The 25526-nt window shown below is 43.4% G+C and overlaps 1 protein-coding gene across 1 annotated transcript; it reads left to right on the forward strand.

Annotated features, from left to right (window-relative positions):
* The first annotated feature begins 877 nt into the window (after positions 1–877).
* gnaz (guanine nucleotide binding protein (G protein), alpha z polypeptide) lies at positions 878–24115 on the forward strand. Its single transcript, XM_047569121.1, has 3 exons — positions 878–1196; positions 13736–15057; positions 22792–24115. The coding sequence occupies exons 2-3, from the start codon at positions 14335–14337 to the stop codon at positions 23134–23136; spliced, it is 1068 nt and encodes a 355-aa protein (XP_047425077.1). The 5' UTR covers positions 878–1196; positions 13736–14334; the 3' UTR covers positions 23137–24115.
* The last annotated feature ends 1411 nt before the right edge of the window (positions 24116–25526 follow it).

Here is a 25526-nt window from a genome sequence, read left to right on the forward strand (position 1 = left end):
CATGACACCAGGGTTGGTGTCCATGCAATTGCATTACACTACACACCCTGAGCAACCTGATCTGGGGATTTTTTCTTTCTTTCCTGTTGGACAGCTTGTGTTTGCGTGTATTATAATAAGGGAGTCTCTTTACACACCATCCATAATGATAAAGCCACCATGCTCCAGCGGTGCGGTCTTTATGTTTCTGTGTGTGGCTGCAGTCAAGTAAAACATATTAATTTTTTTATTTTTTAATTTTTTTTTGTTCTCAGAGATTGACTGGAAGAGGAAGAAACCAACGGAAAGAACCACCCATTCACACCCAGTGGCATGCTACCTCATTTGCTCGAGCCTCTATCAATTCCTGGTCATAGCCAATAGCAATAAAGGAAGTGGTCCCAGTGTCACAGAAACAGTTGGCACGGAAACAGCACATTACACCATCGTCCAATCCCCCTCCCATTCCTTTGTCGTCATTTCTCCCCTCCCTTCCTTTCCTCTTCTGTCCGGTCCCCTCCTCCTCCTCCTCCTCCTCCTCCTCCTCCTCCTCCCTCTCTCCCTATCTTGTATGTTTTTCAGTCATCAATGAAATCACAACCAATCCTGCTGCTGGCCTGTCACCAAGCATATAACATAACACCACCAAGGAACAGATCTGCACGCTGTGATACCTCCATCCTAGAAAACCCTCCTTAATGACCGCTGTATGTTTTTATAAACTCTGATTGCTGCAGCTGAGCTATCAAACCTTGTTTTTATTCTCCCTCTCTCTCTGTTGCTCCCATGATTTAATCCTGACCATTTCCCCTTCTCCCTCTCTCCCTCTCTCTGTGTCTCTCTCTATCCCCGCTGACTCCTCCCTCCATTTCTGCCCTGCACTCCCTCTTTCTGCCTCTCTGTCTCTGACACACTCAAGCACACGCACACATATATACACACCCTCCACCCCCATCGCTGCAGTGTCTCAACTGCCTTGGAGCAAACAAGAGAGGATATAGAACACAGACGTTAATAAGACAGAAAGAGGGGCGCTGAAACAGAGAGAGAAAGAGAGAGAGAGAGAGAGGGACAGAGAGATGTGTGAGAGATTGTGAATATGAGGAAGATATGAAGATGAAGCAGCAGGACTAAAGGTGGATTGCACAGAGCCTTTCTCCCCCTGCAAGGGCTCGTCTGCAGTATCCTCTGTAAATGGATGCTGGCTTGTGAACACGGTAAGACCATATTTCTCTATACTGCGGAAGCCGACTGTGGTTTCCTGATGAAACAGGGGAGGTGATGTTGAGAGATGGCACCAAGGCAGGCAGCCTGTCCAGTCCCCTCCTCCACCCTGTTAGCCGTGTGCCAGCGGACGCTGCTATCTTACGCTCGCAATTTGACTCATCATCTCCCCAGAGCATCCTAGGCTCTTACAGAAAGCGTTTATCCGCTCGGTTCATGTAATTACCGTATGTAGGACAAGCGGAGGATGCAGCGGAGGTGTGGGAATGTCCCCCCGCGCTCCGTTCCGGGCCCTGGCTGGAATAGAAACAGGGGAAATGAGAGAGCAAAAACCGCCATCGCACACGCACGATCAGGTGTTCGGCGCTCGCAACTGGCTTTTTTACGAGACACTGGATGTGAATGTGCAGTGGGAGGTGCACAAATCCCGTGGAGCTAGGCTCTGTGGGCGCTGGGATAAGCGGGGCCCAACATTGTAGCATTTTGCCAGCGGAGCTTGCTGTCCGCCGTTGCTGGTTTCTGGGCGAATTTGCATCAATTAATAATCTCGCACTGGGATTCATTTCGGTTCACACGCGTCCAGACGTTTTGTGCCTCTTTATGAATATAAATCCCAACACTGCGAAAGGGGGGAAAGAGGCAGAGAGCAGAGCGTGTGCATCACTCAGCTGGCAAAAACAGGAGCGTTTGTGACATTTTCTGTCTCAACAACCTTTTATAACAGAGCATTACTGTATTCTTTTTTTCTTTTTCTTTTTTTTTTCAATGGGGGTTGGGATCTGTTGTGTAGCATCGGGAGAGCATGTGTAATTGTGTATACTGTATGTGTGTGTGTTTGTGTTACATGGCTAGGAAGAGAGAGAGAGAGAGAAAAAGAGAGGACCGGTGTGGGGAGGGGTTGAGGGGCTGGGGGGTTTAACAGTAGGGAGGCAGATGGGGCAGAGGGGCGGAGGTTGATGCAGCAGAGAGCAAGGGAGAGCGAAAGAAGGAAAGAGAGAAGATTTGGAACAGATCGGATGGACGAGTGGAGGGGTGGGGGTGGGGGGGTGAGGCCGTGATGATTTCACGGTGGTAGAAAGACAGCGCTTTTTCTGAGCATGTGACACAGAAGGAATGCTCGATGTGTCTGTGATAGTTCCTCCTCCTCCTCCTCCAGCAGCAGCAGCAGCAGCAGCAGCAGAGCTCACCGAGGCCCTGAGACATCCATGAATCAAGGCGAAGATGGTGGAAATTCCACCACGCCTTTCTTTCTCGGGGTGAATCAAGAACATTAGACTGATGGTTTCGCTGAACCCCTCTGTAACGCCGTCATACTGGGACGCGCGGAAAAGCTGGATGGGAACGCTGTCATAACGGTGTAACGACTACAAATTGGGATGAGCCTCCTGGGCAGCAGCAAGTTTAACTGCTCTGATGAAAAGCATGTGTTACTCACTATTAGCCGAGACGCACTGCTGCTCAATCACATGCGTCTTTCAAGCAAGGAGATTAGTGAAATCATTGTAACGAGGAGCGCGCTGCTCCTGCAACCATGTTGGTTTTTTTATTAGCGCTAAGCTGTCGTTTAACATGGCAATAGATGCTTCCGGATGCCATGTCAAGAAAAGATGCTTGTCACGTTTGTTGCCACATTAGACAAAAACAAAATGAAAATAATCATTGCTGCCAGAATCAGGAATACATGCACAACCATGTTTTGCACCCAAACAATATTTTGCAGGTGTACCTGACAGTTTTGTACTGATCTTTTCCTTAATTTATGCTACTACCGTCTCAGTGACTGGTTGCTAACCACCAGGAGACAAAACAAGGTGACATTCACTGGGAAAAAAACAAAAAAAAAAACAAAGCTATAATCAGAAGCTGCACTAATTCATCTGTTCAAATCAGCTGTAAAAAAAAAAAAAAAAGAAAAGAAAAAAAGAAAGAAAAATATATATATATATATAAAATCTGCTTTTCCCTGCAACACGTTTAAAAATGTCAGAGGTCACTAATGACCTTGGCTTTGAAAAGATGGATGACAAGGTCCGGCATGAAATATAAAGGTTAATCACATGCTTACATAATGAGTCTTCACACAAACACACACACACACACACACACTGAAAAATGTCATCCCTTATACAGGCCGTTTGGATGTAACGTTGGAAGAAAAGAGAATTGCTCTGATCTTGATTAAGTACTTTTTTTGAGCCAAATGCACTCCCCTCAAGACACAAACCTCCTAAATCAGCAGAATACATGTCACATAAATTATGAATAAATTCTCGTCCAACAGCGCGCTCGAGCCAATTTTAGTTCTTTTTTCTTTTCTTTTTTTTTTGTTAAAAGGGTAGTACGCAGTATGCCGCAGCTCCACTGGCCTTTGTGCATACAAAAATGAGAGCAATAGTGTGGCCAACCCTATGCTGAGTTGACCTCCTTCCACCTCTTTTGTTACTTGCTACATCCATTCCACTGGGTGACATAATAGTGAGGGACAGCGGGGACAGACTTGGTTTTAAAGTGGCAGCGGCTGCTGAGGTGGAAGCTCTCGCACCGCCGAGGCCGGTGTCACCGCCCGGTGCACTCTTAGCTGCCTTTAACCTCGCACGTGAGCGCCTTGGACAGTTAAACTCGGCTCTATTACAGTTAAGCACCGAGGGGGCCTTGTGCAGTTCCCTCAGCAGCCTGCTTAATAAAATGATTAATCCAAGGTGTCGTTTGTGTCCTGGGGAGGGAGCGGCAGAATATTATCACAGAATATTGGTTTCGCTAGTTGTGAGAGTTGACGTGGAAATTGATGGTTAACACGACGCGGAGGAGGTTTTTATGTGTCCCCCGAGGTCCCCGTGCGCCTCTGCTGCTTCGTCACCCTCAAACGGGGCTTTGCTCTGGTGCAGCCCGGCTTCGGCGTACGCGTCCGCGTTTTGGGTCTTTAATCCCAGCCAGGTACCCGGGACAGACCCGGGAAGCGTCAGCTCCACGCGAACAACTGCGAGACGAGTTTTTTTGGCAGCCGTCGCCGGACGCATCAGCGAGGAGGGCCATCAGTCCAATCGAACTAAATCTTTGGGCGGGGCTCCGTGGACGAGCGAGGATTAGGTTATCTTTTGGTGTTACATAAAACAACATCAGCTCAATTCAGCCCTCTACCCTCGCACACCCCACCCCACCCCCCTCTCCCTCTCTCTTTGCCCTCCTTTCTAATCTTTGCTGGTAGTCGCATACAGGGGCTTGTCTGTTTCACTGAGGCCAGCGAGCGAGAGCGCCTTACTTCCAGCACTCAAATCTGAGTGATGAGAGGGCAGAGCAGAGGGGACTAACAGAGCAACTTTGTGTTCCATTGCACACACATAACAGCGGTCATATGACAACAAGGAGGTGGTGTAGAGGGAGGGGGATGATGAGGGAGCGCTGTGGCCTACTACCCACTGCTGAGGGATGTTGGTCTGCTCTGACAGAAGTGGAAGGCGTGTGAGTGTACACATATATGTATGCATGGATGCACATACTGTATATTTCAGTGATCTGAGGCCTATTAATTCTTGGAATAAGGACGCGCAGGTCTGCTTTTCCTAGAAAATGCTCGAACACGGCATGATGCTGGCAGCGTGGCCTCTACTGTCCGCCTCAGTCTTTCCTTCCTGTATTTACCGTGAGCCGTTTTAACAATAAATATTGTCACTGTGTTTGTGGAGTAGGTAGTTCAGATTTCCAGTGTTTTACACGCAGCATTAGTCCTTGTCCTTGTTTGAACAGGTGACATTTTCTCATATCTCATTCGTCTCCTATCTCTCCCCTCCTCGCGCATTAATCCAGTAAACACGCACAGTCAAATTGTACCTGCAGTGTTATCTGTTAGGAGCCTGACGACACAGCTAAACAGAATATATTAGACTTAACAGGTTTTTTTTCCCCCCACATCATTTGCTGGAAAGTCTCTGCAGGAGGACCAGCCCTGCTTCAACTCTGAGGATATTTTACTCTCGGTAATTCAGTTTCACTTCTCATTGTCCGTAATAGCATTCATTTTGTGGCGCACACTGGCTGTTAAGACTCTTGCATCAGCTGCAGTGTGAAATCTTCGTTCCTTTTCCTGTTACAGTTATCAAATCAGACAACTGCGCATCATGTCAAGGGGTTGTAGACGACTGAAAGTCACCCACAATTTCCTTCTGTTGCAGAATGTTGACTAATATGAAGATAACGCTGCAACTAAATGCAGATTAGATTGTGTGTAACACGAACCGCACTTGTTCTGATCTATTAGATGTAGTTCAGAGGGCAGAAACTCTGGAAAGTGTGCACCTGTGCACCAGCCGTATATGCATATCCCAAGGCACACGTGCATACTCACATCTGCCTGTCCACCGTGGCATGCACACGAGACTCCAGTGTCCACCTTGTGCCATCTTATCCCCTCACATCAGACATCCTACCCATAGCTCAGCCTGTGCACAAGCATGTCATTGTCATCGCCGGCCGGCCTTGTGACTCAGTGTGTGAAGGGGGAACGCGGCCACTGAGATTGGGAACGTTAAACAGAGCATTATCACGGAAAAGCATCAAGCGTACAGAGAGCTCGCCCATAACACTCTCACCTCCCCACCCCTCCATCTCCACCCTGTAAACAGCCCGCTGTTTTGGGGGAGCAGCGAGGAGAACACTGCCCGTCATTGTTTTCCATAATGAATGAGTACTGTCCTCACATGTGTACAGTACACAGGCATCCTTCTCTGAAGTCTGCATTCAGCATAGCATGTCAGAAAGCAACAACACCAAATGTTGAACAATCAAATGTAAGAGAGTTTACAATAACTCCGATAGGTTTGACCAATCGAGTGGATGATTTGAAGCATCCATGATGAACAAATTGTATCAGACCACGGTGACAGAAAGTAAATATTGCATACTTTCCATTAGAGAGGAGACTTGCGACACATACAAGTTTTAGTGTTTTCAATTAGGACTGTTCTGGGAGATTTTGAGTTGTAACAGATGCTGACAAGCTCCCTGGTAACACCACCTCCTAGCTGCTACCTAGCCGTCCTTGTTCGGGCCTCAATGGCAAGGCCTAGTGCACGTTCAGTTTTCCCTACAACCCGATCTATTCTCCAGGACAGACCACAAAGACAGGATGTCACTTCGACAGACGGGCTGCGTTATTGTGGGAAATAGAAAGCTAATCCAGTCAGAATGGTGAATATAAAGTGGGGCACACAATGCACGAGTTCACCCGACCTATATGCAACCTGTATCTCCTAAGCTGCTGACGTGGACTGAGGCGACCACAAAGATCTGAGTCATCACACGGCAGCAGGCCTTTTAGGTTGGAATACTTCAGTTATTTCGTTCCACTGAGATCTGCGCTGATGCGCGGAAAAGCATGTGTTATAATCATTACGGGTGACAAGAAACACAATGTGTATTTTTATTTTATTTTTTTCCACAAGCGTCACATGACTTATCTGCATCCATCTGTATTCAGGCACTGGCATTGAGGTGACATTGATCTACCACCAGGCAGCTCGAAGCATGAAATTGACCGCCTGCTTTTTGTCCCACATTCCACAATGTTGTATAGTTGCAGCATATGGTGTGCACAAAAATGCACCCAGGAAGTTTTCGGCGCAATGCCCTGCAGATCACCAACGCGTAATTTGCTCATCAGAAATCTATCTCTGACACACATCCACAGCATGCTCACGATCTGCTTTTATCTTGCTGCACTTGTGCTTTGTGTTTTTTCTGCCTATCAGCCCAGTCGATCTCCGTTTCTGTTTTTCGTCTGACAGCACCTAGTCAGACAGTAAATACAGAACAGTTAAAAGAATACGAGCAGCCTTTTTTCAATATTATTATTTAGGGTTTCTCCTTTTAGGTCAAGGATTTTTAAAGATTAAGATTACTATCGCCAAAGTAGCCGGTTCTGCCTTGTCGGAAAGTTATACTGCATACAAGCAGCGAGATGCAAGAATTTCTGGAAACATTCCCAGACTGGTAACATCTACATGTCTCCTTCCAGTAACTCAAGCAGAACTGATTTGAGACTCTACAGTGCTCTTGTGCAGTTTGGAGAAACAGGGAAAAAAGAAATAATAAAAAGCAATTATATGACAAACTAGCAAACATAAAAGACTGGTTATGTAACTGCTGAAGCCTGCTGTCTTCTGATTGCACCACAGCATTTACAGTTCGAGTAGCAACTTTTTTGTCCTGGTTGATTTGGCGGCGCTCTTCGCTGATGGTAAAAGCAGATGCAGTTTAATGATACCATTACTACAGAAATCAGAGGGTGGCAACACAAGCCATTGTTGTCTGATGAAAAAATATTTGGCTCCTTCTTGTTCTAAAACTCCCAACTCCATCAAAAAATGACAGGTGTCTTTGGATTTGCTGTAATTACTTCAAAATAAAAGTTTTTTTTCTCCAATTAGAAGCTTCTGATGTGTAGCTTCAGAAGTAGGACAATCTTTGAACCTATCAAGTACCAGATTCAGTGGGCCTAAGGCTCAGTCTCTGTTGTAAAGCCTCATTCAGTAATAGAATAATGACTTTTAGTTATTTAAATGTGTCTTAAATATCCATTTAAACGGCCAAGTTAATCCTTTTTTCATGCGATAAGACATCCCTGTTGTTTAGGATCAGAGCAGCAGATACAGATGTGATGTAAAACGTGTCATTATTACTTCATTTTAGGAAAGAAACACCAATTCTGCCTTTGTTTTGTTTCTTTATCATTTAACCTATGACCGAAGTGGTCAATAATGATGCCGACAGCCCGTCACCACTCTCTAAGCAGCTAAATAATCCAATCCATAGCCATGAAAAATAGTTTCTGTGGTCAATCCATGGTCAATTTATAAACTGCTCTGTGCTCTGTGTAGCTAATATCAATTTGTCATTTTTTTCCCCCACATCTTACTCATTCATTGTCTTGGCGTCTCAACTTGGAGTAGCTAAAGGGGAGTTTGTTCTTTAAAGACTTGATCTGAGTCATGCATAGCTCATCAACCACATAGATGTTGTGATCCAAAAAGATTTCGCACAGCAAAGGACAAAACCTCACGTCCTCAATTCAGACTCATTTTTAGTCAGAAAATAAAGATTTCTTCACAGAAACGAAGATGTGACACGTCGAATCGATTAAGTTACGGGAGCATATAAGGTTAGAGCCCTTTATTGAAAAGGCATTAGCAGCTAGAACACTGATTAAATATTTAAAAATCTCCAGTGAATACTCCTCAAGACTATAATTACTTTGTCGGTGTCTGACCAGGAAGTAACATGTAACATTAGTATAATGGAATATACCCACACGCAGAAATCAGTTAGTGGTTTATTTGCAGGGGTTGAACTACCGTGGAACTTAAATCTGCTCTTTCTAAATGAGATAAAGTCTTTTGTTTGCTGTCTTGGCGGCAGGAGATTACATTCAGATAGTGTGTTTCAACTGTAAACAGTGACCAGAGTTTAAATTCTTTATCCCTTTCAAAGAAATGCCAACGCCCGTGGAAACTTCTCTAAACAAAGGGCAGGTGCGCAGGATGCTCCGCCGTGGCTTGGCAACACCAACCACAGCTCCGAACAATCTAGAAAAACCTGTGAATGTCACGCCGCCCTCGACCTATACCATGGAGGTCGGGGTGACTTCAACATTGCACCCACCCGCCTTTTTTTTTTTTTTTTAATCAACAATCATGGTTGTTCTATTTAAGTCTTCAGCCTGCCTTTCCCTCGGCACATTTTAAATCACCGCCCTGTGAGGAAAAAGTGCCAACAATCATGTTTATCTGAAAGAGGATTAGTTGGCGCCAGCATCCGTTTACCAGATTTTCTGTTATATATGGCTTCATTTGGGAATGGAAGTTTTTTCGATGGATTCGAACCAGCTCAATATTCTGTAAAACTGCCGCCTCGGTCCACGCCAAGCTGCCTTACATAAGACTTTACAGTGGTTGTCTACGCCGGTGCAGACAGGAGTAGCTCGGGAATGTGTGCCTATTGATCACGTAAGAGTTTCTCATGAAAAACATTTCTTATTCACTGCCTCCGTGGCATCACATAAATTAATGTCTCTCCACACAGCCTCTTGTCTCGCCTGGAGCCCTTCTCTGCTCGGCTGGGAATTTCACAGACCACAAACTCACAAGGATGCCTATATTTTCAGACTTTTACGTAGTTTGCTTTACAACTAGAGAGAAAATTATAAAAACAAAGACTGAAAAATCCCACCGTTGTAGACAACCGCCACGGAGCTCATAAATATCTGACGCGGCCCGAAGGTTTGATCACAGTTTTACTCCGGCTGCTTAATCTTGACACAATAGCAGGACTTAGTACAGATCTAGGGATTAGCTACTGTTTCACTCCTGGGGTCTTAGATATTATTGTAAAAATCACTCTGCGTGATACCAGTAAGACACTGTACGTGGACAGTGACCAGACAGCCTCGAGCCTTTCAGTAACCTCGTTTTCGACAGCCAGGGGAAAGATAGTCAGAAGCAGGAAGCAAGCTTTCAGCGTCTAAAACAGCTGCATTTGGATGAGAAAGCATAAGCACTGTGTAGCTGATCGTCAGGCATGTGAGTAGTTCCTTTTTGTTTTCTGTGTGTCCATGTATTTTATGTTCGTTTGCTGGAGGGAATCAAGCTGTAGTCAGTAAGACGGAGATGACATTGCATTTTGTTATAAGTATTTGTATAATAGGGTTTATTATACTTCTTTCTGTTACAGGAAATAAAGTGAATTGTGGTGAGACAAAGGGCTCAGTAGTCGTTCTATTTCCATGTGCATAAATGTAAATTGGCTTGTTTTGCTCTGTAGAGATCAAACTGGGCATAGGTGTGTCTTTTTTTGTGATCATTACCAGAACACAGAGAGTAGCGATGGTCATACTCAAAACTCCTTGGCCTGCTTAAGATGAACAGGCTTCATTCTTAGTTCTGAGGCCAATGTTTAATTGGTTTGTAAAAGGGAAACACGTCTGGCTTGTGGTCCAACTGTTATATCTGAACTAGGTGTCTAGGTTCTGTTCCTTCCTTCCTCTAACACTAAACTCCTCATTTGATACCCACTGAAACGCAAACCCATTGACCACAGCGCTGCCACCTGCACGCCTCATTCATTAACCATCATAAGATGACTAAAAGCACACCTGGGCCTTTTCACCTTCCTTTTAACGTCGCACACTTTTTATTCATTAGAACAGAAGTGCATTGTCACTCCTTCCAGCCTCACTCCCGGACGCATTCTTTGCACTCGTCTATTGGTTCAACTGAATTACATTTAAATCACATGTTTCACTGAGAATGATTTCATATGCTTGTGTGACTCCTCAAAATATCTGCTTTAGGATACAATTGGTCCTTCTATTAGCGTTTTAAAATTGCTGCGCCTGGAACACTGAGTCCATTGTCACCATTTACATCACCAGGCGATGCTCATCACTCTACTTCAGCTTCATTTATACTGTTGAGAAGTTCCTGATTTGCATCTGTTATTAAAATTGGCAACTGAAAAAACACTTCCGTGGTACTTAAATCTGTGCTCCTATCAGGTCGCCTGTAGACATCTTCTGGCAGATGTTCCTTGTTTCAATTTGTATCTGAGCACTGATAACCACTGTGTAACGGATTAAAATCTCCAATCAATCTAATGCAATTGACCCTAATTTTAAAAGCTTTTTTTTTCTTTCTTTTTTTTGGGGGGGGAGACTAAGCACAGCAGGGAAGCAGAGTGACTCCATACACACTGTATTACAATAAAGGTTGTGATTGTAATTATTTGCAGCGTGGTAAATTAATAATAGGAGGCAAGCACCTGGGAGAGTAATGGAGGGAGAGCTGATGGGAGTGTGCAGCAGGAGCCGTGAGGGTAAGAGAGTGACCAGGCTAAACTCTCATACCGGCTATCAAATTTCCTCAGCCCTCATGATGCATCGAGATCCTGGCCTGTCTGAGTAGCCCCCATGGCTCTGCCTTCACTCATCAGGCTGACACTCGCTGTCCTTGTAACTCGAACATGCACAAAAACACCAAATGACGTAACGCGCTGATGAAAATCCTCGCATTTTACAGAATTAAAAACTTGGTGCATGCAGAGACCTTGCCATACAAATTGACAGTACACGCACAATTAGAGACGCCTGTTAAATCACTGTTCAGTTATCGTTCTGCCAGAGAGGACGGACAGAGAGCCAGAGCAACAGATTGGTTCTTAGTTCAAACCACTTTCACACTACCGTAGTTCCAAGCAACACAGGGCGGTTTGGCTGTTTCAAAGGTACTTTCAAGGTACTTTGTAGGTGGGTTTTTACAGTCATCTTGGTGAACTTGAGCTACTTTGAGCTGTCTCGATGTCCGTGAGGTTGAAATTAGAGATTATGTCTGAGGTTTCTGTAGAATGGCCTCTGAAAATATTTTTGTGACAGATAAGGATCTAAACAACGATCTGAACGGTATACTAAAAAGTTTTCGCTCTAAGAACTGTTGTTACCTGCAGAGAAAGCAGAATAAAGATAAGGACGACACCGCAGGCATGTTGAACTCATTTTCTTTTTTGCTGCTGAATGCATCTGGAGCTATTTCATCTTTAAAACCGACTGCAATTTGTATTATAAATAAACTATGAGCATGTTTTCATCCTGGATGCACCTTCCTAATTCATTTTGTTAACATTTTCATAGTTGCAAGCACATCCCCCTGCTGGGTTATGCTCCAGTTATTGTGAAGAAAGTAAAGAAACCAGCCATGTTTCTATGCACTCCCGGCACACTACACACTACCACAGCAATTACCAAGAAAGTGGCATGGCTTAAGAAAAAAATGCAAATATGCAAGCGCTGCGTGTTTCTGAAAATTAAATGACTTCCCGCGCAGCTTTAATGTGTTTCGTGGGTTCTCAAAATGAGCAATGTGCATTAACCGGTTTGGCTGGGTATGCCATTTTGAGAGTAGTCAGGTGCCCGAAGCCAGGAAACAACGCTCTCCACTCTGTTTGTGTTGTGATGCTTTGTTATGCCTTTGTTCTGCTCTGTTTGTCCTCTCAGTCTTTTGAAGAGTGGACCTTTCTCCCCGAGCTCCGAGGAAGGCTCCCTCTTTCTCTCTCACTCTCTGACAGGTCTGCATAGTATAGTTCTGCCGACAAAACTAGGCCACAGTACGATTTCACATTTTTTACTCAGCCAGCAGCATATAGCCTGTTTCAGTGTTGATCTGTGCGTCACAGAAAATAATAGGAGTCCATTACTTATTTGCTTTAAATATAGCACACGCTATAGACCACGTCCAGCGGCCGAGCGTGTTGAAATTCATTATGTGTTTTAATAAAGCAAAAATGATGCCTCACGCTATCCAAACAAGACCCCGATGAAATGAATATCCAGAAATATTTGCGTTCCCTTTCTGATCTTGATGTAGATTTTGAAGGATAAAAACACAGATGTCTGGGAAAGCGCGAGGGGCTTTGCAGCCGTATGAAAGCATGAGAAGCACCTGCCGTCTTGAGCCTGCTATTTTCCGCTGTGACAGTAAGTAAGCATTTCACCTGATGCCGTTTTGCTGAGCAGCAGGATACAGCAGACCAAAAACAGGACAGTTTGAGGGTTGTAAGGCAAATAGCGGAAGCTGCTATTGGTTACAAGGAAACACATTCATCTTGTTTATATAGCACCACTTTCCTTTGAAATGGCGTTTTTTTCTCTCTGCCTGTTTATATCCGTGTGTTTGACCTTGATTGTGTATATCATGAGTGTGTGTGTGTGTAGTGTTAAATGGGTAGGCGTGGTTAGCTAAAATCTCCTCTGGCTCAGAGTCTATGGTAACACAGGACTGCAGATAGAGAGAGCTCGGCTGTGCAACTGTTTGGAAAAGAACCCAAGAGGCAACAGAACATGGATATAATGGTAGTGGTTGACTGGGCGGTGTGGAGGTTAGTGTGCATGTGACGTCTTTCATTGGACGGGTTTCATTTGGTTAAGACAATTTTAGGATTTGTCCGAACTGTCGCCCACACTCTTTTAGTATGAGATAGGTGGAGTACGTGTCAACCACTTTCTGTCAACAAACCGACGTTTGCCCTGTTGAGCTTTGTGGAGAAGAGAGAGGATCTGGGTGTTTGAGGCCTACTTCTCTTTCTAGTTCTCTTTTCTCTGTCATTGGCGACACCCCTTTCTATCAAGTATGGCTTTTCACTTCCCTTCCCCTGACACAGCTGGGACAGCAGGTCGTTACAAGTGCGTCAGTACATCTGTCCTGAGACCTTTAGAGTCACTCTAGACCTATTTGTTTGTGAGGACAACCGACAAAAAGAGAGAAGCCTTAATTAATGAGCTGCTCCTGCTTATTTGAGCCAAGGAATACCAAGCAACGTCTAGACTGCAATGTGCAAGAGTCTTTTCTTGTGACCCACAGAAGAAAAGAAAAACAAGAGTGGGCTCAAGTATGCTTTCAGCATATCGGTTAATGATGGGGCTGAAGAGAAATTGATTGATTTCTTTGTCTTAAACCTGTTATTCATTCCTTTTCTCTGTCTTGTGTGTTTGCAGATTCGAAGGCCTTTGGTTTTCTGGGAGATTTCTCACCAAAGAAGAAGCAGAAAGGATTTTATCAAGAGGATCAAGCCAAACAGGCCAAATATCGAACTGAGGTGGATGGTAGCAGAAGCCAAACAAAGGCGACGCACCACAAGAGCCATGTGGGAGGAGAGTGAGGGGGGTTTGCTATTTGCATGTATCAAGTCCAAACACTTTCTCTACTGACATACAGTGAACATTCCCTAGCCTTCCTGCAGAGCTTTTCCTCAGGCGCAGCACCTGCTATGAACCCCAGCTCCATTGGCTTCAGCAGGCAGTCCAACTTCAGTGCCAGGCGCTGTGTGGGCATCCCACAAGTCTGGGTTCTGCCCACACAGAACTCACAGACTGCCCCTGAACAAAAAGAATGAAATACTCCTGAGTCACTCCTCTGTGTGGTGGCTTTCCTGTCTAGTGTTAAATTGGTCTGTAGTAAAAATTTTGTCTGCCTCTTCCCCTGCAAGCTCACATAAACCCTCTCCAGCACTTCCACCAGATCCGATTCATTGTAATTTGCTTTCCCATCAAGCAGCAGCACGAGTTCCTTTGTGCTTACCTCGTGGTGGAGGACCATGGGATGCCGTCAGAGCTCGGAGGAGAAGGAAGCGGCGCGGCGCTCTCGGCGAATCGACCGCCACCTGCGCTCAGAGAGTCAGCGGCAGCGGCGTGAGATCAAATTGTTGCTTCTTGGCACCAGCAACTCTGGCAAGAGCACCATTGTGAAACAGATGAAAATCATCCACAGTGGAGGCTTCAACCTAGAAGCCTGCAAGGAGTACAAGCCCCTAATCCTGTACAATGCCATCGACTCTCTCACCCGCATCATTCGTGCCCTCACCACCCTTAAGATTGACTTTCACAACCCTGACAGAGCCTATGATGCCGTGCAGCTCTTTGCCCTCACAGGGCCCGCTGAGAGCAAAGGGGAGATCACTCCAGAGCTGCAAGGGGTAATGAAACGTCTGTGGGCAGACTCAGGGGTCCAGGAGTGCTTTCAAAGGTCCAATGAGTACCACTTAGAGGACAACACTGCCTACTACCTGAATGACCTGGACCGCATCTCTGCAGCTGAGTACATCCCCACTGTGGAGGACATCCTGCGATCCCGTGACATGACCACTGGCATTGTAGAGAACAAGTTCACCTTCAAGGAGCTCACCTTCAAGATGGTTGATGTGGGCGGACAGCGCTCCGAGAGGAAGAAGTGGATTCATTGTTTCGAGGGCGTGACTGCAATCATTTTCTGTGTAGAGCTAAGCGGCTATGACCTGAAACTCTATGAGGACAACCAGACGGTAAGAAAATTCTGTTTTAAAAGGCCCCATTTATTCAGTCACAATGAATAAATGCATATGTACACAAGTGTGCACAATGCACCCTTGAATGCAGCAGACAGTCATATTGCCTCAAATAGGGGCCATTCAGATATTTATCCAACACACTCTAAATATTCCTTTGTTAAGTTTTAAACAGCTGTGGCACAAACCTCATGTAACCTCATGTATTCTCACGTAACTAATTCCATAATCAACCACAGAGCTCCAAACAGTTTTATGCACTGTAAACATGTTTATAAAAGCTGGAAAGGGCATTTTCTTTTTAACATGGAGGTCTATGGGGGTTCACCAACTTTTGGAGTCAGCCTCAAGTGGCCATTAGAGGAACTGTAATTTGTTGGGACTTGTGCATTGGCTTCTTTTTCAGCCCTGAACATTACTGCTTGGGTGAAACCCAAAGTAATGACTGCATACTGCAGTTCCTTAACAGCCTATTCAGCTTTGTTCTCTAAATGTTTAGTTAAGACTTATCTAAATTAGACGGTCCTTATCCAGGGCTCTTTGGAGGCAAGCATGACTGGACCGACTTTGTAAAAAAATGTCCAGTCAGTTTGTCTTAATATAGCAACAATGAAAGCTATTTTGAATCCGTCTAAATGAAGAGCTCTGGTTTGTTATCTACTCTCCATGGTTGTGGAATTTGAACAATTTCCTATGCATGGCTTATCCATCTGCTTATCTGAGTGTTTTTGGAATAGTCAGGCTGTTAGTGCCTGTATAGCCGCCTCAATGACAATGGAAAATCAACAATAGATTTAATTTATTTATTTTTTTGATTAAGCTCAACTATGTTTTATCCCGAGGCGGCTCCATATATCCGCGTTCACCTTGATTCCTTACACTCAACTCTAGAAATAGCTCGAGCACAGAGGAAACTTTGTCACCACTGTAACCGAACTGGCCTGATAATTCATGGGTTACCCGGATAACACAGGGCCTACACTGTGTCAGGCCAGAACATGAAATCAATTAGTTTTATAGGTTAAAAATAAAGTCTGAGGAGAAAATGCAGTATGGTGTTAATTGGGTTCACAGAATAAAGTGTGAGGTTGTACCTGTGAGAATTAGCAGATTGTGGAGGCACTGTGTAGCAAAGGGAGTTAACTGGTGCTAGAAAAAAAAAAAACAAGTTTACTATTCAAAGACAGGAGACGAAGAAAGCAATCTTACGGTGGAGTACCTGAGCTCAGAAGCATATGTGACCTACCTCATTCCACAGTGCAAGGTCATAGTAATGATCTTGTTGGCAGATCTTTGCACTTCACTTTTGTCCCACCCCCTTCACATCAACCCGCATGGTGTTATTCTCTATTTCAAAAAATGGCGCCATGAACAGTTGTTCACACTCTTCTTGTAATTCCATAATTGAATATTCATGCTTTTTTTTTTTTTTTTTTTTACGAGATCAGAAGCGAGAGATCAGGGCTCATCCCAGCATGTGCGAGGTGTGGTACATCCTGAACAAGTTGTCAGTCTATCGCCTAGGTCTCTCTGTGTGAAGTCACAGCGATAATCACTGAGCCACATCAACTGCAAATGTCAAAATTATAGATGAGAGCACATAACTGTTACTTCTTTTTCTTTACTGCTACTTTTCATGGAAATTACAGCAGTTTGGGAGTGCAGCTAAACAACTTTTTAATGGTCATCTACTCACCTCTTTATACATTTGTCTCAGGTGTGGGAAGTTTTAGGGCCGTGATGATTGACCATCAGTTTTTGCAGTAGTAATTTTGCCACCAGTTGCACTATAGTCTGAATATTTTCAGCTGGTATATCATGTTGAATTAGCGGTGGAGCTTGTCAGCTTAGCGAACAGCTTAGCAAACAAGTGGACAGTGTTGAAAGTAAGAAAATGTCAGCTGGGTTCTGGTTTCACCTTTTGGATGAACATAGACTACTGCCACCAGCTGGTATAGAGAGTTATTTCTTCTCACTCAGGTGCAGTCAGCTGTAGTCTTTTTGGTGAATTCGGCTGCAACTTTTTTTTTGCCCAGGCAGTTGGTAAGAAACTGTTTAAAAATGACAAATATGACAAGCTCAATAAGTGTAGATGCACATTAAATTATTAGCAAATAGCAAATAAAGACAAATCTAATATGTATGACTTCAAAATCAAATCAAACAAGTTAAATTACCAAATGCTGAACAATTTCACACATATGGTCAGAGCTGCAAACAGCAGACTAGACTAAATACCAGAATAGACTGTATCTTAAGTAATTTGCAGTTCTATTACTCTGTTAACTGTGACTTTATGTCCACATTCTTTTTCCATTCATCCTCATTCATTATGTATAACTGCTGGTCCACAGGAGGGTTGCGGGTGGCTGGAGCCTAGCCGAGCTGTCATTGGGTGAGAGGCGGGGCACATCCTGGACGGGTCACCGGTCTATCACGGGGCTAACACAGAAACACAAACAACCACTGACACTCACATGCATACATAACTAAAGTCAATTTAAAATAACCAATTAACTTAACATGCATGTCTTTGGACTGTGGGAGGAAACCAGAGAAAACTAGCACAGGCACAGAGAGCCCACATTCTCCTTTGCTACACACATTACATAAGTATAACTCTGTTTATATCTAATATGTAAGAGGTAAAATAGAGAAACGAACATAAATAATTCTGCGCAGAGCATGAGGCCACACCTTAATAAGTCCACAGGATCATCAGGCGGCAGCATAACGCAGCAGCGATTCAAAAACATAACAATTCAATTATGACCAGCTACAGCCCAAAAATGCTTCATAACCAAACACTGAGCAGACTCGACGAGGGTGAAATACTGCGTGAGCGCATTTCTGAGAAAATGACAGTTACATTTCCCATCCGTTTAGCCGGCCTCTACAAAACATGAGACTGCTGTGCAGGCTCAACCGTTTGTTAGATAAGGAACAAAGACGTGACCACATCCTGGCTTTAACCTTTTTGAGGGAACATGAATTTACACCTTAAATAGTGAAATAACAAGTTTCATACAGTACAGTGGAGCGATTATCTGAGGCCTATGTTATCTCCTAAAACTATATAACATTGATTGTGCTACAGTGCATTTGACACAACGATTGAAGATAAGCATGAAAGGATAAAAAGCATGAGTTCATTTAAACTTTGTGAAAAACAACTGTTTAGTGATTCAACTATCAACCAGAGGTGACTCATCAATTTTCTTTCAAGTGTAACTCTGACTCATTTATTTCTTAGTCTGAGTTACAAGTCTTTAAACCAAAGAAGCAGAATGCTACATGTTTAAACGGAGGCGCCGTGAACAATAGGACAAGGATGATGAAGAGCACAGCAAAAGATGGCAAAGCTGGTGTTTCTCAAAACATTTTCAACTGAAACATTCTTCCATTTTCCTGCACACACAGATGTACGAAGACATAGGCAAACAAAACAACGTTTCGGTGTATTTAGAGAAGAGGAAAAGGTGTCGTTTTATAACGATGGCTTGTTGTGTCTGGTGATTTTGTGATCTCTGACACAAAGGCAGGAAAAATTCTGGACGACCCCGGTTCAGTTTCAACGTACCAACTCGCACAAGACAGAAAATACACCATAATAATTACAGTACATTTACCCATCAACCCATTCCCTGATTCATTTTCCCTGTCCCATCCCTGTCTTCATAATGAATCCGTTACCATGGTTACTGTTGCTTAGCAACAGGCCAGTCAAATGCTCCTAATCCTGCGCTGTTGACAGTGAGCTGTGACTAGGGAGGGGAGGATGAGAAAGGGAAAGGAGCGAGGATGGGGATTTTGCTGTACAATAAACAGCAGCGCAGGGTAGAAAAGACGAGGTGCATGTGCATGCATGTCTCGTGCGCCTGTGTGCGCGTCGGCGCGTGAATATGTAGTGCAGGATCACACGCAAACAGCTAAGGCTGAGGAACCGCAGCGACTTCAGTGGGTCTGCGACATGATGAGGAAAACTGTGGATATGAGGTTAACAGCTGGTTGAGCTTGTGTTGGCCAAACATCGGCGCAGACACTGATTGCAGCGTCAGCTCCGTATCTATTTCGGTTTTATTCATCTCCCAAAAAACTCCCTGTCACACGAACAAAGACTGGGAATTAATTAACGGCGTTTCATGTTTTTACATCAAAGTTTGTCACACGCGCGATTCCTTTCAAGCCACGGCAACGTCGGCCTAGAAGATGAACTGATCTGAATGTAAAAAATCATTCGCTTTATTCACATTGGCTGTTGTTTAGAATCACACGGGCATCCAGACATGTGTGTTTCAGATTATAAACAGGAATATTCTCTTAAATATGAAAAAGTGTGAACAAAAGGCCTTTCTTTCCTTCTTTCATGTAGCTGAACATATAAGCTAGCTAATGTAGCTAATGTTCATGTAACATCTTGGTATTTGGAACAAGAGCTTTCCAGAAAACACAATGATATTTTTCAAGTATCAAGTATCAAGATGTGCAATACATTCTTGCTTGGTTTCCGTTCTATGTAGCTTTAGCATTGCATACTGTTACTACCACCACCCAGGTTACATGTCTCCCCTAAACTAGTAAAAATGTGATTCTGATGAGAATCCACAACTAGATTAATTCTATGTACAACTAATGTGTTTGTTTGTTTGTGTGTCGAGTCTAAACCCAGCAGTGTGGCTGTCCACAGTGAAGACATTAGTAATTAAACAGAGAGGGAAAACAGAAAGGGAGCAGCCTGAATAATGCAGTTCTCAGACAGGTACAGCAGCAGAAAGAAAAACAAAACAAAACATGGTGACAGGAAAAAACAAAAAAAATAAATCACATCGGCAGATAAATGCAAAACGCCCTTTCTTGTAGGCCAGTGGCATTTAAAATGAACCTTAATGAATAACAAAGGGGTGGCTGCACGCTTAAATGACTTGTATTTATTAGAAACAAAGCAATGACACTGTGATGAACTTCCTCATTAATTCTTAAGCTTAATTAAAGCCTGCGCCTCTCTCGAGTACTCTGACAGGAGGAGGTGAGGGGGAAAGCTGTGTGTGTGTGTGTGTGTGTGTGTGTGTGTGTGAACGTAGCTGTGTATCAGTGGGTGTTTGAGGTGCCGGTCGGGGGTCTGTGTGCTTTAATGCTCCTGGGTGCCACTCCCCCACCTCGTCCCAATCCCCATCGACAACTGCTTACTGTATAAACGCTGTAGCGACCAGGTGAAGCGACCTGAGACTCTCTTGAGGCTCGTCTGGCTGTCTGCCGTCAAACTCTCATAGCAGCTGGGCTCTTTTCTTTTGACACCCTGAGAAGAAGGGGAGCGGGGGGGAGTCAAAACAGCCTGACGCGAACCGGTGTAGCATACGATGTTTGGACACGTACTGGAGGAGAGATCCTCGTGTTTCAATGCGATCGGGTGACAGAGAGAATGGGGACAGAAAGGGACAATTTCAGAGCAGAACAGATTGAGCTATATTGAACAATTTCCATTTTTTTTTTCTCCTTGTCCTCGTTTTAATTGTTCAAACTTCTTTTTTTTTGGAAAAGATTTAAACATTACTCAGTGCCTAGCTCTCTTTTCCTTCAGGGATGCATTTATTCTGGGCTGCTCAGACAAACCAGACAACCCGCCTAAAAAAAATGGTTTGTTTTCTAGAGTGCTGTATATTAATGGTGCGTTCCATTTACCTCAGAGGGCAGAAATAATCAGCACTGGGAATGACGTCACACCTGAGTTATCAGCGTTCCAGTTACAGAAGTCGGAAACTAGAGGGCCGTGTCCATGAAAGCGCTTGCCTTGTCCAAATATAACTTGGTGTGTTCAATAATTAAATTTTTTTTGAATGCAGAGTGAAATTAAATTAAAAAAAATAAATAAATAAAAATAGATTTTGATATGACCTATAATGTTAAACTAAATTAAGGCTATTTAAGCTACACAAATATTCAAAAGTTTTAATTGTTCGATGTAAATGTAGAAAATATACACAGTTTGCCACAATGGTGTTTTGCACAGCCGTTGTTAAAGTGACATGGGCTTGTAGTTCTAAAACCAAAATTACACTGTAACAGCATTTCAACATATGCATGTGGAAAAATACTGTCTGTGCAACCGATTTAATGCAACAGAAACGAATCAGAAGTGCTAATAAACGGAACATTACAGGAGCTTCTCCTTTAGCAAAACATCTGAACTGACTTGCAACTTGTATGGACAGACCTAATATATTATTAAACTAATGTGGGAGCTGGGAGGAAGCTAGGGAGGAGTTTACAGATAGTGGATAGAGAAGCTTGGTACCGCAGGGCCAGTGGCTGCACACATCCATGTGTAAAGAGCCTCGAGTGACGCCACCAACCTTCGCCCAGGCTGTACACCCTGTTGCAGGATCACATTTTTTTTTTTTTGGATGGTCTCAGAGTTGAAACATTTGGTTCTCAAACACGCAACTTTTTCATCATGATCCCAAAATACGCACTTACACCACTGAACACCCAGGGTTTGCTTTGGATCTGCACACCGAATGTCTAATCCTTGGCCATCTTCTTTTTTTTTTTTTTTTTTTTTCCCACTCACTGTGCGGATCTTGTGATTTGCTCAGAGCATCATGTTGTTTCCGTAACCTTTTAAACAGCAGTCCTCCATCTGACAACCTCCCAGTCACAAGCTACTGGCCTCTCGCCACATGCCAGCAGCTGCCATGAACAGATCAACTTTCTATTTCGTTGTTTTCTGTTATACGTTCGACATCACATGAGCGCAAACTTGAAGGAAGTTTGGAGGGGCTGACATGTACAGGCTTTAACGTTGCACCTAAACTAGCATGTATTACCATTATGCAAAAGGAATTTGGAAAATCAACATATTTGTAATATTCCTAAGAGTATAATAATAATAATAATAATTTCACATGCTGTATGAAAAAAAATTACACGTAGGCACAACAAGACACACTACATACATTTTTACCTGATTTAAGAGAAAATTCATGTGACACACTGAGGACTATAAATTAGAAATTATAATTATCCCACATTTGGAAGAGGAAATATTTATTTTTCTATTTAAAGATGAAAAAATGAAGTATAAAGCATGTTTTAAGAATTTAAATTAATCATAAAAGCACTGAGGCATGTGTCAAGTAGAAGGATTCATTGTTGCTCCCATTAGCCTTCTGTAAGCTCGGTCTCACACTAGTGTTATGACAAGCTATATAAGGTTATAGCGGCCTGTCCTCAGAGCCTGTCTGTCAACAGTTTTCTGACTTTCCACTCATAATTATCAGCATAAGCTGGTTCCACATTGAATACAAATAAGACCACAGCACATCATCTGTGACCGATCATATCTCAATGTTGGACTTGGAGAAAGTGGCCTGTGGTTAACGGGGTAATCAGCAGTTTAAGAGGAGAATGGGAGAGTTCAAACGCAGGTCTTCGCGAGCCTGACTCCCAAGTCTCTGTTGACATAACAGAGCAGCCAGTCTGGTGGACATCTGTGACGTGTGCTGGGTGATTTTTGACTTCCCCCTTGTCTCGTCTCCATTTTCATCCTGAAATGTTGTTGTGACCGTCCACGGTCCAAGTCACAAGACTCCTCCTGCGTGAAAGGGATTGGATAATGTGATAAATTGTGTTGAATTGAGTTGTTGCTTCTTCTTCTTCTTTTTTTTTTGTGAAATCATTTTCTCATGATATGTTCTTCTTCTTTGTTTCCTCCCCCTTCCCGTCCTGACACAGAGCCGCATGGCCGAGAGCTTGCGTCTGTTCGACTCCATCTGCAACAACAACTGGTTCACCAACACATCGCTCATCCTCTTCCTCAACAAGAAGGACCTGTTGGCTGAGAAGATAAAACGCATTCCTCTGACAGTGTGCTTCCCCGACTACAAAGGTCAGAACACCTACGAGGAGGCGGCCGTCTACGTGCAACGGCAGTTTGAGGACCTCAACCGCAACAAGGAGACCAAGGAGATCTATTCGCACTTCACCTGTGCCACTGACACCAGCAACATCCAGTTTGTGTTCGACGCTGTCACGGACGTGATCATCCAGAACAATCTCAAGTACATTGGGCTATGCTAGGACCTGACGCTGGGCGGGGTGGGGGGGCCCGCCATCAGGCTGGATAAACAAAGGCACGTCAGCGTGCCTGACAGTTTATCCCTTTGAAGATGGTGCAACGGAAAACTGGAGAAGAAATGAGGTGGTAAGATGGGCAGGGACGGACGATACTGTAGATTCATCTGTTTTGATTGAAACAGCGGAGCTGATGGGCCATGGTCAAGATGGGATCCTTACCCTACGTGTTTGCACTGAATACGAGTATGCAGAGACACCCAAACCCACACACAAACACACACCCTTATTGTTTGCTCACACATAAGATCTTTGGGTCAACGGTCACGCACTTGTTTGACAAGGCAACACTGGAAATTTTAGACAGCTACCCCTACAAGCCTGCCAAACCTGACACTGAGTAGTAGGTCTGTACTGGCAGTTTTACAGCCTTTGTCTTCTTTATTTTATTTGCCTGAGTCAATTAATGCTGCTTTACAACAATAATTTTGACAGAATCAACGCTCTCTTTTGGATTTTCACCCACAGTAGAATGAGTAGTAGAGTGAGTGCACCTAACGAGACGTAGAGAGAGCGAGAGTATTTCTGGGAGTAAAAAACAAACAAAACAAAAAAAAGAAAAAAAAAATTAAAAAACATTTAAAAAAGAAGAAGTCAGTAGACACGATGTCACAGGGTTTTTGCCTAAAACAGGAAACTGCCACAGCCTAAAGTTGAAGTGAAATACGTTTTCTACGCACTGTTTCCATTCTTTCCCCTGGTCGACCCTCTAATGTTGTTCTTTCGCCCTCTTTCATTTATCTTTTTGTGCTTTAAAAAAAAAAAAAGAAGAAAAAAAAGAAAAAGAACATGTCTCTCAAACCTGCCTTTTACAGCAGGTCACTGACCAACAATACCAGGAGTATGTTACACACGGCAGAGTCAAAAGTATTTATGATCATTCCAGTTTCCAGCAAGAGACGACAAAAAAAAAAAAAAAAAAACAGTGCCAAGATCAGTTTGTAAATAAAACCAGATCCCATCCATTACGTTAACTTTTTTTTGTTCTGTTTTGTTTTTATGGACAAATACGTTAAGACATGCATGATTTTGTTACTTTGGGACACTAATATATTTTCTTTGGGATTACGTTTCCCTCTTTTTTTCTAGGTTTGAAATAATATATTCCCAAAAATATATATAAAAGTCAAACACTGTGTACGATTGTACAGTTGTCAGAGAGGAATCTATTGAAAAGAGTTATATCAATATAATAATGATGATCATAATGTTATGATGGCGGTGGAAAAAGATGATGATGCTGAAAAGAAAAACCTCAGTACAAAGTAAGCATGAGAGGAGAGAGTGGATCAAAAGGAGAACAAGACTGTAGAAGAACATGAAAAACAAAGACGCAAAACCTTGAAAGTTCAATCTTCCTTGCATTATCTAAGTGGAAATTGTTAAACAGTCAGTCAGTATGATGTGTAAATATACTGTAAGGTACACTCTTTGTTCAAACAAATGAAAATAAAGGTTGAGTTGAGATGCTGTGAGCGTGACAAGGAGAGAGTGAGAGACAGAGGAGGGAAATCCACTCCTCCTCTTACCCTTTCTTTTCAGTTCAGAGAACAGCTCAACCAAGGGCTTCAGGCTTGACTTTACGGGATGTCCACTTCAACAACAGAAAAAAACAAAAACAAAAAAAAAAAAACAACGAACTGGTGGGAAAAAAAGAAGTATAAAAAGGACAATAACTATGAATAAAACAACTTATGCAAATTTTTACGGTGTAGTAAATGTGTTTTTGGGTGGTGATTGTGTCAACAGTGCTTTAAATGTGGGGTGTGTTCGTAGACGGCGCAGGGCCACCGGGGCCCTCCAGCTTTTCTTATTCTATCTTGCAGCGAATGTTTGCAACCTGGAAGAGAACGTCTTGTCCTTGCTTCCATCCTTGCTGGCCAAAGTTGTGACATAAAAAGTGTTTGTCCTCCTCATACAATGTAGCCACTGAGGCATGAAGAATTCGGACATGAAGTATGCAATTAAATTACTCCTGAATGAACTTGGCCTACGTGTGATGGGGTGACAGCGTACAGTGGCGTACAGATTCCACTTAGCGTATAAAGCCCGGCTGACCCAACGAAGCCTCAGTTTCTCTTTTCAAATTTTAGTCCTTGAAGAGTTAGGACCTTTGAAACAATAATAATTATTATTATTATGATCAACTCTGTAACAGAAGGTGTCATGTGGTGTGAATATTAATTCAAGTTAGTAACATAGCTTTCAGCAAGTCACACATACATATTAAAACTAAAGTCCCCTGTGGCTGATGCTTTCTAACTTATTTTCACTCATATTTTGCCTCTTATCTCTTGCTCACTTTATCTTAATTAGCATCCATGTTTGGCAGAAGA

Source organism: Mugil cephalus, chromosome 19 (assembly GCF_022458985.1).
Source record: "Mugil cephalus isolate CIBA_MC_2020 chromosome 19, CIBA_Mcephalus_1.1, whole genome shotgun sequence".
NCBI classification, from domain to species: domain Eukaryota; kingdom Metazoa; phylum Chordata; class Actinopteri; order Mugiliformes; family Mugilidae; genus Mugil; species Mugil cephalus.